Source organism: Callorhinus ursinus, unplaced genomic scaffold (genome assembly GCF_003265705.2).
Source record: "Callorhinus ursinus isolate GAN/ISIS: 27379988/994484 unplaced genomic scaffold, GSC_fseal_2.0 scaffold1, whole genome shotgun sequence".
NCBI classification, from domain to species: domain Eukaryota; kingdom Metazoa; phylum Chordata; class Mammalia; order Carnivora; family Otariidae; genus Callorhinus; species Callorhinus ursinus.
The window spans coordinates 64,779,184-64,792,903 of NW_027397063.1; the positions used below are offsets into that span (position 1 = coordinate 64,779,184).

Genomic DNA, 13,720 nt, shown 5'->3' on the forward strand with positions numbered 1-13,720 from the left:
TTTCTAATTGGGTTTCACTTAACTTAAGCTAATATTAAAATGAAATTTCGATCCCTTACACCTTAACTAGGGGCACAAAGGCCCAGAAAGTTATTTTTTAAAAATTTTCCCAAACAAGCATCATGAAGGTAAAGTAAAACATAGTGTAAACTGCAATTAATTTTATTCTCGTATTTATTACAAATGAGGAAAATGAGGTAGAACCCTAAGGCACTATCCAATTTAATAAAAACTTAACATTCATATTTTTTCTAAACCCACTCCTACCTGATGAAGGTACATTTGACTGAGAAAACACACATACAAATGAACCGTATTGAAGCAGAACTTATAATTTTGCAATCTGAAGCAGTGTAGCAGGGTGCAGAGATGTGGCTGGGTTTCACCCCCCTCCTGCCAGAGCTCCCTGCTGAACTTGCCCAGGTACGTTACCTTTTCAAGTCTCAATATTCTTGCTTACAAATTAAAGCATTACACTTAAAATAGCAATACTGAAAATAAATCTCTACTCTGTACACAGTCAAAATGACTGCTTTTATTGTCAGCAAAGGTCCACAAGACCAAAGTCAAATTAAAGCACTTAAATACCCAAATAACACATGAGAAGTAGTCACATGTCACCACAAGAAACAGAGATTCAGGAAGCAAGTGCATGCTTATCAGCAGTACGTATTACCAAGCTTGGGTCCACTTCTACTCCTCGGGATTCAAGGTTCTTTCGGACCGTAGTTATCTCGTCGCTCGCGAGATAGGCTGGGTGCTCTTCGGTGCACTTCAACATCTTCTCCAATTCGTTCTTGGTTTCATTGTGGACAAACTTTAAATTGTTTCAAAGAGGACTTGTTTTATGGTTCATGATTTGGCACACTTAAAAAAATTTTCCTAAATATACTGCTATTGAACAATAGGGGACACGAGCTCCACACAAGCAACAAGAAAGAATATAATACCCTGGCTTATGAATACAGGACAACCAGCTTACAAAGGCAGGGTAAGCTGGACTCAGGCGAGGCCAAAAAAAAAAAAAGGCCTTATTTGTTATATATTTTACTTTTGCTCAAATGTTTCACTGTCGAAGTTACGGTACCAGGTACCTTACTATATAGCTTCTTGATCTTAGGGTGGGGTATCACTCTAGGAAAAAGGACCCTGAATACATGGGAAGAGATAATGTTCTATAAATTCCTTGTATCTAAGAACTAGATGACTGTAAGGACTTGCACCTGCTGACATGTTTCTTTTCTGATAAATTACATATGAAATTCATAGTTGGGATTTTTTTAAAAAAAGTATTTTCATTAAAAATTGTGCTTCAGATTGCTTCTGCAAGGTACCTATCATCCTCCCCTTTTAAGATTTTATTTTTATTTATTTATTTTAAAGAATTTTTATTTATTTGAGAGAGAGCAAGCAAGCACGAGAGAGAAAAGCAGGAGAGAGAGAGAGAGAGCACAAGCAGGGGGAGAGGCAGAGAGAGAGGGAGAAGCAGACTCTCCGATGAGCAGGGAGCCCCATATGGGGCTCCATCCCAGGACCCTGGGATCATGACCTGAGCCGAAGGCAGACACTTAACTGACTGAGGTATCCCTAAGATTTTATTTTCAAGTAATCTCTATACCCAACTGGGGCTCGAGCTTACAACCCTAAGATCCAGGGTAGCCCCCTCTACCGACTGAGGCTGCCGGGCGTGCCAAGGTACCTATCATTCTTAAATATACTTCCAATCTCTTCTCTATAATTGTTCAATCTGATGACCAAAGGAGGAAAACATATACATACTAGTGATAAACTTGAAAATAAGACTCCTATACAGTGTCAAATTATGTTTATCTTTTCTTTTTTCAATCCTTTCAAAATTGCACGGTAAAAGAAACTAGCTTCAAATTCACTGATTACTAGAAACAAGCTACTACCACAACACTTTGCCCCAAACTATAGCAAGCTACAGTATCTGAGTACTTAGAGAAGAATAAAATGTAAATGTAAATAACTGGCTTATAAGTGAAACTACTAATTAATATTCTCTGAAAACATGACACTTTAGAAGAGCTATTACTTAACGAAGAGAAATTTTACAGTTTCCTTAAACACCTGCCCTTGGTCTAAAGTAAGAAGGAGCTCTCTAAGTTGGAGGATATTCCCCAACTTTTGTCCTGTTTTCACTTCCGTCTGTCCACCTGTCCCCTGCCCACACTGGGTCTTCAGGAGAACACTACTCTCCCATCCATCCTGAACAAGATCTCCACAGTTCAGCTCGGACAAGGTGAGAATGTTTCAAAGGGATGGATTTTTCCCTAGAAAACTAAGGAATATCTAACAATATAAAAGCACAAAATAGTTTTCAGAGCACAGGTTTCTCAGCTTTAACACAGGACCTCTTAAATTTCTTTTCCTACTAAATCAGTCATGCAAAAAGACAGAAAGAATAGTTACACAGTCACCTAAACTTGCAATGTGAGATATGGGGATGATCTCAACCTCTTCCAGAATCTGTGTCTCACAGTAACCTCTAGGAATGAGGTCTAGGATAGCGGTTTTCCACAGGGAGCAGGAGGGATAAAAAGGTTAGAGAATGAGAACTTGATTCAGTGAGTCTGGCAGGAGGGGCTTTCTTTTGCAACAGAAAATGAAACAACACAGTCAAACACTTCCCCAGGCGGTACTGATGTCCCTCCCCCTATATTCCCAATTATGGCCTCTGTTCTACAGTCAGTCTGGGTCTTACACATGCTGTCCTCAAACCCTGAGAAGGCTCTTCTCTGAAGGGTTTCCACAGTCCTCTCCTAGGCCACAGATCCTTGCATTTATCTTAAAACTAATTCCTCTGCTTCTCTTGCAGGAATCCCGTATGGGTTCACATTCCTGAGAAAATAACTTACAACTAAGAATTATTTCTCTCTGAGAGTGTTTGACCTAAGCATATTTGCCACTAGTTGCTGAGGCAAGTTGCCATCTTTGATTATTCCGGAAACTTTAGGTCTAATTTCCCTTAAGCCATGATGGTCAGACACCATTTTTCTTCCAAGTTTATCTGCCTCAGGCCAGTTCTTTTCAATCAATTCTTCTAGTCTTAAAATCAGAAACCTCTGATGATCTCCTAGAAATTCTTTTCTGACAGACTTCGTCCTCTCATCCCAGTGTCGTGAGAGATAACTGATGCTCCCTGAAAACACACATGATCCAACCACTAACTCTGTCCACTTCCTCAGCTTCTCTCCAGTCTCTTAACGACTCATTTTCCCCTAAGAATCCTATCAAAAAAAAAAGAGAAGAGGAAGACTGTCCCTTCACTTTTTTTAAGACAAACTGGAACTCACATCTGATAGAGAGCTTATGAAACAAAAAATGCATGAAACTAAAAAAAGATATCGATACCTGTATCTCTATGTGTATATATAGGGTGTTGACTATATAACTTAATTCTGTATTTAAGATGAAAAGAAAAAAATAAGAAAACAGGAATGACATGACATTTGATAATTTCCCATTTTTTAAGTTTTTTCTCTTGATATTTCTGTATCTTGGTCTCCTTTCTCTAACTACATGGATTCAAAGACAAAAGGAAAGAAGGGGGATTGGATTCCACCTCTTTTTCTTATTCATTACTTCCTTCACTTACGTATTTTGGTTCTACATCCTGTTTTCTCGCTTCTGTTTAAGGAATGAACATAAGAATGAGATGTGGTGTAAAAACAGAGAAGCCGTAACAATAAGGAATAAAAAGATGATAGGGGATGGGGACTTGAATGATCTGTACATCTTTCCTGTATTCATTTGTTATTTATACTTGCCTTTACCATTCTGTTCTACTGAAGTGCTCACTAAATATTTATTGGATGAATAAATTCTATAGTTCTATTCCTATCTGAATTTTTATACCTATTTTGGGAACACAACAACAAACTAACAGAAAAATCCAGAGGTAACAACAGATGAGGTAAAAATAAAAGTCACTATAGCTTTTATTCTAATCACTTTCACTCTACATCCTTTAAATTCTTGTCATTTTTTATTTCTGTTCATAACTTTAATTTTCACTTTACCTCAAACAGGGAACTGAAATGAACAAAGTAATCTACCACAAAAGGGGCATGGCTCATTTCCCCTTCCTTTTAATAACACAGCTACTTCACTTAAAAAAAACCCAAAAAACCAACTTTCTTTTGTAGTTTTCTATTTATTCTAAAGATTCATTATATTTTAGAAAGGCTGATAAAAAACATTTGAAATTATTAAGCTTGGACTAGAGGCATGCAAAACTTGTATTTAATGCTTGAATTAAAATAAACAAAATTACATCATAACACAGAGATTTGTTTGTTTTTACCTGTTCTTGGGTCCGGTTCTTCCAGTATAACCACCTCTTTTTCCAATCTGGACCTATCATGTTTTCAATTGTGTTTTCAGCTAGAAAAATTTAAAAAAATTTTAATTCATCAAGAAATTTTATCACTTTCCAAGTTCACAAATTGTAACTAGTAATAAATAGTCTTGTTTTCTTAACTATTTCAAACTACTGTATCAATATAAAGTCAGTTGAAATAAAGAAAAAGATTACATGATGGTTACGGTACATTTATAATAAATTTATTTTAATTATAGATGTTTACAATCTATGAAAGGTACAACTGCTTGTAAAGTTCCTGTAAGTATAGAGGCAAACACTAAAATAGTCTTCAATTATAGTTTTTTAGAATGTAAGTACATATAAACATGTGTCCAGTTTATTTAATATTTTCAGTAGTTACTAAGCAGTTGACTGAAAAATCTCACAAAAAACATTTAACTATAGTATTAATGACAAAGACTATAAAATGTTGGTTTCATTTATTTTTTAAAAGCTTTTTTTTTTTTTTTTAACAAATGTTCATCAAGTTGGATAACTCCTTCACCACTGGGAATACTCAAAACTCAATAACCAGTGTCCCTACTTACTATCCTTGAGACGAGCTTGAAGAGCTTCTTCCATAAAATAAATAGCTGCATCCCACTGCTGTTTATCAGATATGGAACGGTCTTCTAAAGCATTGTGTTGAATAACCCTCTGAAATAAGAAGGAAAGAAAAACAGCTAACTTGATTTATGCCTTATCATCTTAGTAATTTTATTCAAATAGACAGCTTATCAAGTACACAAAATAATAGATGCACCTAAACATAAAGTATGTCGCTCCCATGCAAATGCAGAAGTTCCTATTATCTGCCTATTGTCAGCTTTCTCCCAAAAGAATGAGCAGTGAAGATTTTTTCCTACACCAAATTAAATGAGCTATGTCTAAGATAGAGACAGGCATGTTATACATGTAACTACATAAAATCTGCACCTAGAACCCTAGTACTCAGGAGTTAATGATTCAGATCTTCGCTACCTCTCCTTTTTGCCATATGATCTGTGTGTCTGCATTTTCAGAAAAGAGGAGAACAACAACCACTGTCTCACTGTTAACATCAATGAAAAGTATAAAGGAGAGAAGCTTAAAAGGTCTGGACAACTATAAGCAAATGTGAGCTATTTATTACAAGAAAACTAAATGTTATAATTTTTGAATGAATGAATGAAAAAGGACACTTCTCGAAGGAGCTAGTCTTAATAAGGTATTTAACAAGAATGAATATAGTTTTCGGGGCGCCTGGGTGGCCCAGTTGGTTAAGCAGCTGCCTTCGGAGCTGTCTTGTTTTATTATACCAGGGTCCTGGGATCGAGACCCGCATCGGGCTCCTTGCTCAGCAGAGAGCCTGCTTCTCCCTCTCTTTCTGACTGCCTGCCACTTCCCCTGTTTGTGCGCGCTCTCTCTCTCTGTGCCAAATAAATAAAATCTTAAAAAAAAAATATAGTTTTCAAACATGAAGACAAAACACTTGTTTAAAAATTAATTATAATTACAACCAGCCCCCAGTGAGATATGCATTTTCCTAGAAAACTGTTCTATCTTATCTTTCAAGGGTGCCTCCTTGGAACTGTCTGAGCAGAGCAGGTGCTTAACAAGGTTTATGGTGATGAAAACGTTCTACATAACAAAAGATCTGTTGGAGATGGAGCACTTGGTGAAGGTCAATAGCCAGGCTTTGTAATTAGAGCAGGGCTTGAGTCTCAGTTTTGCAAGGACAATAATAGGACTGCTGAAGAACTAAATAAAATAGTGCTTACAAAATATATTGTAAAGTTTCTGGCACCTTTTAAGCATTCAACATGTGGTAGTTAGCATTATTTCAGGAATCTAATATTTTATGACTCAAATCCACTGAAAAGCAATGCGTCTCACTCCTTTCGTTACCACCAAGGGTAAAATGAGAAGCAGCTATCTGAGCCATCTGTGGTTCAGGCCCATGTAATGGCTAGTGGACAACAATTTGTGGAAGTTTAGAGAAGCCTGTTTGCTGCGAAGTTTCAGTGAAAAGTTTCCTAGGAAAACTTTCAAGGGTTAAAGGGCTGATTACAGATAAACTATTTCTTTCCCTCATTATTTTAAATTCAGAACCTAATTGAAATGGTCATATAAAAACAACTTCCTATAAAAAGGGTATCAATTTGAGAAATTCTATAAAACTGTGAGGTTGACACTGTAATATACAAATGATGTACCAAGCTGTCCTCCGCAAAATCATTCCACTTGTGGCGTTTAATACTTTCTTCCTTAACAGCCTCTTTAAGTTTATCAAATATGTCATCATGCTCTTTCCCTTTTGGTTCTGTCATGAAGCGCGAAAATTCTTCTTGTAGGGTCTCCCAAGCAACCTAGATTTAAAAGAAAAAAAGCTGTATTTATACTACTTATTTTAATATGTAATGTGACAAACATGTGAAGTTAAGCCAAATAGATGTAATAAGTTAGCTTATCACAAAATACATATTGAAACCACAATTTTTTTTTTTTTTTTTTTTTTTTTAAAGAAGGCAGCAAATACAAACTCTGTCCTAGAGATCTCACACTGGTAGCTGGTGGGATAGATCTGGAGTCCTGACATGTTTTGCTAGACATACACAGTGTTTTAAATTTTAAAAAATTAGTAGCCAACACTAAAAATAGACTTCATATAAAACCTGTGTTTCCTGCCTCTCTTGAACTATCTGGCAGCACTGTATCCGCATTCCTATATAACACCAACTGGAACTGAACAGGGGCCGCCCCCTTGAGATAGGTTTGCACTCCAATCAGCCACCACACTTAGTGCACTTATTTATTTCATTCTGTACAACATGTGAGTTTGCCTGCTTCTTCCATACTGTAGAAAGTTTAAAATGTCATAATGATTTAGTCTTCTTCACATCTTTGTGAAGATCTAGTCTTCTTCACATCTTTGCCTTTATGCAAATATATGAAGCAATGCATCAATACCTTCAATCATACTGAATATTACTTATATTGGGTATATAAGTAATATTCAACCTATATTATAGCTAACTCGTAATTACCTGGCCAGAGAAAGAGAGCATAGTGTTAAAAGAACTAAATCTACTTATGATTAAGTGGGCTAGGCTAGTTAATGTTGTGTTTTTTATTTAGCTCTCCTCATTTTAAACCATGGCATAAACAACGTGACTATCCAAGAATACCCAGTGAGGTATTAGAATCTATATTTCCTGACCCTCCAGCAGATCCACAGCTTTCTGCCACACCCAGGCATGAAGGGAGAAAGCAGCAGGAAACAGAATGACCACTTCCCTGCTGAGCCTTAGGATATGACAATATCCTACCATGGGACCGGGCTAGCTGTGAGAAGAGCTAGTGGAGTGGTGGCGGCAGCCCTCTAGTTATTTTAGGGGTCAATGTGTCGAGAACTGACAGGGCTCAGCTGTATGCAGGTTTGGCACAAGAGCTGTCAGTTCTTAGAAAGAGAAGTTTGAAGAAGCTTGAGGAAAGAGGTGAAGCCAGGAGTGAAGGACAGGAAAGGGGGAAACACACCCAAATAATTAAAAATTAGCTGACATTTTCTTTTTCAGGTAATGAGAAATAAAATTATCTTTAACACCAAGTCTAACTTTGTGAGCAACCACACAAAGCAGCACAGGACACGCTGAGTCTTTGCCAGAATAATCATTCTTCAGAGTAATGCGTATGGCAGATCAACTTAGATGATGGTCATCATCCTAACAGCAGATGGCAGTTACTGTGCAGTTACTGTGAGCCACGTATGTCTAAATACTTTACATATTACATCCATTTACATATTCATTTACTCCTTAGAACAATCTGTGAGGCAGGCAATATTATCATCCCTAATGTACAAATAAACAGAAAGCTGAAGCAACTAGTCCAAGGGTCACATAGCTACTATGTGGTAGAGACCACATGTAACAGAAAAGCATTCTTCAAGGTACTTTCTTATAATTCCTAGTCTAACCTTCTGGCAGGATCCTAACTAAGGAAATGATTATTTAAGTATAATTGAGCTCTGTAGAAAATCAACAACTGAAATGTTTTATTCATTAAACATTTTCCTTATGGAATCCTCATCCACAGAAAAGGCTAAAAACATTTCACATTCAAGCAAATTCTGCTGGTTTTGTTACATGCTATCTTTGGAATAGAACCAATACCCTCAGACCAGCAGCATACCAATTAGTAAATTTTTATAACGGTAGTCAAGGTAGTAGCATTTAAGTTAATCCCAACACAGAGATGAGGAGTAAAGAATAAATGGAGCATAAGGACCCATTAGGAGAGACAGTGGCTGTGATGGGAATAAAACCTAAAATTCACAGCTCCTCCTCCCTTCAAGTAATGCTTCTTACCCATTTAATTAAATTATATCCTAACCTCTACTGCTTTATTAGGAAGCTGTTTATCAGTCCACTGTTTAAGCTTGATATCCACTGTCGTATTAAAAGTCCCTGAATTCATGGTCTGTGCAGCTGGAAGATAGATGTTTTCAATCACATGAGTTGACACTCTTTCCCACAAAGACTGCTGAAGGATTTCTTCCCTGAAATTAAAAAAAAAAAGTTTCAAAAACACCGAATTTAAATATAATAGTTTTTAAAAACAGCTTTATTGAAGTAATAGCCACTTAAAATAAATTGCACATATTTAAAGCTTTGACTGAATACACTTGTGTGCATCACCACAATCAAGATAATGAACTTACCCATCATCTCCAAAAGTTCTAACCATTGGATCTGCTTTGTTATAAGAGGTTTAGCTTATATTTTCTAGAACTGCATATAAATGCAATCATACAGTATACTCTTTTTGTGTCTTCTTTCACTCAGCATATTTTGAGATGCATTCATATTGTTGTGTATATCCATGTTTCACTTTTTATTGCTGAGTAGTATTCCACTATATGAATCTATCTATTTACCTGCTAATGGACATCTGGGCTGCTTCCCATTACTGGCTATTCCAAATAAAGCTGCTATGAGCATTCACTGTACGGACATACACTGTTGCTCCTCTTGGGTAAAGTATCTAGGGCTGGAATAGCTGTATCATACTGCAATCATATAAATAACTTTTTATGGTACTGCCAAACAGTTTTTCAAAATGGCTGAACTATTTTACATTCCCACCGGCACAGGATGAGAGTTCTAGATGCTCTACATCTTGCCAACATTTGATATGGTTAGTCATTCTGCCAGGTTTACGGTGGTATCTCATTGTGGTTTTCATTTGCATTTCCCTAATGACTAATACTTCTGAGCATCTTTTCATGTGCTTATTTGCCTCATATTAATACATACTTTATATGTACTGACTGTGAAGTGGAGTCCAAGTCTGAGAACTTGTTGGTATAATTTTAACAATTTATCAGACCACGGCCCAAAGCACAGAGATGTTATGGGATATTGCTGGGTAAAACTGTCCAACACATCATGATAAATAAAAGATGGATAATCAAGTTGAGAATCCTTCCTGCTTTCAAGACATCTCAGAAGAACACAGATCTCTAAACAACAAAGAGACAACTATTTCAATCAAGAAAAAAAACTGAACTCTCAAGAAAATATTTATTTGGCTTCTTCCAAACTAATTTCTACTGTAAGATAATACTATAACATACAAAAACATTCTGCTTGCCAAGAGTGGTCAGTCTTAAGAGTAACTTCACCCCCTACTACACAGCCATAAAGCTCAGGGTAGCAGAAACAGCTGTCCTAAGGCCAAGCTGCAATTTTCTTGGTTGAGCAGTGTCAACACTCCCTTCTATCCAAAATTCCTCACATTCACGCAACATTTTGTGTAAAATCAAGTCTACTGAGTCAATGAGCTTAGCTGCTGGTTTCCCCTTGCTAACTTTTGGGTCTTTTTTCAGTGACAACCAGAACACCAAAGAGTGTGAGGTAGGGATACACCACGGGGGGACCAGAAGGACACAGTCAGTTTAGTCATGGTGTTGACGACAGATAATGACAGGGGGAGAATTTTAGGAGCAAGCTGGAAGAAAAAAAGCTTCTCAGGGTCTCCTATTCAGATACAATTTTAAACACAAATTCAAGATTTCTGAAAGATGAACAAAAGGCCAGGATCTAGCCTCTGACCATCAAGCTTTCTGCTGCTCCTGCCTCAGAACAGACTTGCTCTGTTATCTCTTCCTCAGAGTCTGGGCCAAGAATCGACATCCCAGACACCCTTTCAAGGAGATAATAACAAAATCCCAGACCATCAAATCCTGACAAGCCTAAGGTAACTTTCTCACAGGAGGCTGCTTTCCAGTCCACCACAGGTAGCTGCTGTCCCCGATCCCCATCCCCCTTCCACCAGCAAGCTGCTGTCCTGCCCACACTCGCCCTGCCCCCCTTCATCATAATCATGTTCAGTGTGCCCCCAATACCCCGTCCGGAACAAACAAACCACTTTACATTCTCACTCTTTCCCTTCCTTACATCCTCAAACCCTTCCTGGCTCTCCTTTGCAGACCATGGTTGGTGACCGGAAGGTGCTCAGAGTTAGGAAGTGGAAGCTGTGTTCTCCTCACCCCACAATCTCTCTTCCAGACCATTGGTCCTCAACTCTCATGCAAAATTCCCCGTAGGCTGTGGCCAGCGTATGTGCTTACACCATCTGCCACCCTGACGTGCACCCTTACTTACATTTCCCAGCATATGTTACGTGACTGTAGACTTCTCTACCCTAAATTTTGCCATCATCTAGGGAAAATTCCACAAATACACAAAATACAATTAACATTATAGTTCTACGTATTCCTCTCATTATCTCCAGGAACTTTACCTCCACTTTACTCCATTCTAATTCAAAATGGAAATTTCTTGTTTTAAAGCAGAGGACTCACTCTATATAATAATTTCAACCAATACAGAAAATGTAAGAAGTCCTCCATAATTCCTCTTTCAGTAGTACAATCACTATTCAGCTTAATTTATCAATAAAAACATTGAATCCCTGAATAAATATTTGTGTGTTTACATATTACACAGACTGTTTTATAAATACTTTTTATTTTTTATTTATTTACTTTTTAAAGATTTATTTGACAGAGGGAGACACAGCGAAAGAGGGAACACAAGCAGGGGGAGTGGGAGAGGGAAAAGCAGGCTCCCTGTCAAGCAGGGAGCCCGATGCGGGGCTCAATCCCAGGACCCTGAGATCATGACCTGAGCCGAAGGCAAACGCTTAACAACTGAGCCACCCAGGAGCCCCTATAAATACTTCTTAAAAAGTTAAAAGCATGTTATACAGTTTTCCATGTCAACATCCTGTATTTTTCAATGGCATCACAGTAATCCACTCTATGAATAAATCAAATATATTAATTCCAAATAGAAAACATAAGGTTTCAATATTTTTACACTTATACACAAAACAATGGTGAAGTGTTCTTATGTGTTCATCTTTGTCAAATGTATCTTCATTCCTACAAATTCACAGCAATGTAATTACTGGATAAAAATGTACTCACTGTTTAATGGACTTCTCCATTACCTATACATCCAATCACTAAATCCTGTCAATTCCATCTTCTCGGTAACTTCTCAGACATTTCAAAACTGTCTCCTCTTCTCCATCTGCACAACCACTATTCAGGTTCCAGCCACCATCACCTCTCATCTACATAATTTCAACAGCCAACTGCCTCCTTGCTCACTGCCCTCTTCTTCATAGCATTCCACTTTCCCTACTACAAAGATCATTCTAAAATAAAATGCAAACCTGCCCTAAGGTTATTCAGTGGCCCTCAGTGCTCGTGGGATAAATTCCAAGCTTCTGAACATGACTTGCATGGCCCTCGATAATCTAGATCTTGTTTGTATCGACTGTTTTATCTCCTGCCACTTGCCTCCTCCTATGCTAAAGCCATAGGTAACAGTCTTCAGCTACCTTTGTCACCTTGCTTGCTCTCACCTCCTGGAGGTACATCTTAAACTAAGCAAACAGAAGAACAGAAAATATTTAGTTCTAGTCCAAGAATGATAAATTTTTAAGTTACAGACTTCATTAGAAAGATAATTTATGCACAAGGAATTTGTTAATTAAAATATGATTGCAAAAAAAAATCAAGGCTATTTATACATATCTTGCTTGAGTTACACAGAACCTATTTTGGTTTCAGTGCCAACAAATTTAAGAGTGCCAAAATTCATTTAAACAGAAATAGAAGGTGATAGTTTGCCCCGAAAGAGATCTGCATGACTATTTTTTTAAAAGGATGACTTTACCTATTTTTAAAAAATCTCCAATAAAATTCAACTTGAAATAAGACTTGTATACAACATGAGGCACATATTACAAAAAGTACCAATTGTTCTTACTCAGAAATGAGAACTTGAAAATATATACTCCTTTCCCTTTACAAAGTAATTTTCTCTATAGTTTTGTTCTCTGTAATTAATCTAACAAGAGCAACCAGCTTTTTTAAATTTATTTTTTTAATTTAAATTCAATTAATTAACATATAGTATATTATGAGTTTCAGAGATAGAGGTCAGTGATCACCAGTCTTATATAATACCCAGTGCTCATTAACATCACGTGCCCTCCTTAATGCCCATCACCCTGTTACCCCATCCCTCCATCCACCACCCTCCCTCCAGCAACCCTCAGTTTGTTTCCTATGATTAAGAGTCTCTTATGGTTTGTCTCCCTCTCTGATTTCATCTTATTTTATTTTTCCCTCCCTTCCCCTATAAGAGCAACCAGTTTTGATAGACTGATCTTTACCGAAAACACAACTTGATGAAACTTTTGCCTAAATGACTTGACAGAATTCAAAATTATATACAAGGTAAAGAAAGCCTAAGACAAATTAAGACCTAAAAAGACCATGGAGAAAGCAATTTTTCAGAATATCTTTCCTGAAAGATACTTAATACACAATTTATTGTACTTAAATACTTAATTAGACTACAATAGTGGTTAGATTTTGCAAAAAGAAATACTTTTATGCTATTGTCTATTTACTGTTTTGGGGGATGAGTGAAGGCTACAATAAATCACTGCTTTATCAATCTAAATTTTAGTATCTCATTATAACCCTTATAGTAAAATCTTTGAGAAAAGGTCAAATACTCACCAATGTTTTGGTGTAACCTGGCTCAGACTGATAACTTCATCGAGGATTTCATTTTTAGCTTTTTCAAATAGTTCGTTCTAGGTAATAGAGATACAAGTAAGATTTTCATAACATCAATCTGCCCTGCCACGAGTTTTAGACATCACTAAAAAGAAGGCCTCTGACAGGCTAGTAGGCTGAACTTATGTCTGAAACATGCATGACCAGCAAATAATGTTCTTCTCTCCTACCCTCTTTTTTAGGAATACCAG

At 37.0% G+C, this 13,720-nt stretch overlaps 1 protein-coding gene across 4 annotated transcripts in view; it reads right to left on the reverse strand.

Annotated features, from left to right (window-relative positions):
* OPA1 (OPA1 mitochondrial dynamin like GTPase) overlaps positions 1-13,720 on the reverse strand; it is a 79,071-nt gene that overhangs the window by 31,060 nt on the left and 34,291 nt on the right. For all 4 annotated transcript variants that reach the window (XM_025876584.2, XM_025876568.2, XM_025876576.2 and 1 more), the window contains 6 exons: positions 13,470-13,546; positions 8,759-8,924; positions 6,583-6,735; positions 4,936-5,044; positions 4,328-4,407; positions 677-817 (listed from right to left, as the gene is read on the reverse strand). In XM_025876584.2, the coding sequence (XP_025732369.2) occupies positions 677-817; positions 4,328-4,407; positions 4,936-5,044; positions 6,583-6,735; positions 8,759-8,924; positions 13,470-13,546 (726 nt within the window). The remainder of the gene's footprint in view (positions 1-676; positions 818-4,327; positions 4,408-4,935; positions 5,045-6,582; positions 6,736-8,758; positions 8,925-13,469; positions 13,547-13,720) is intronic.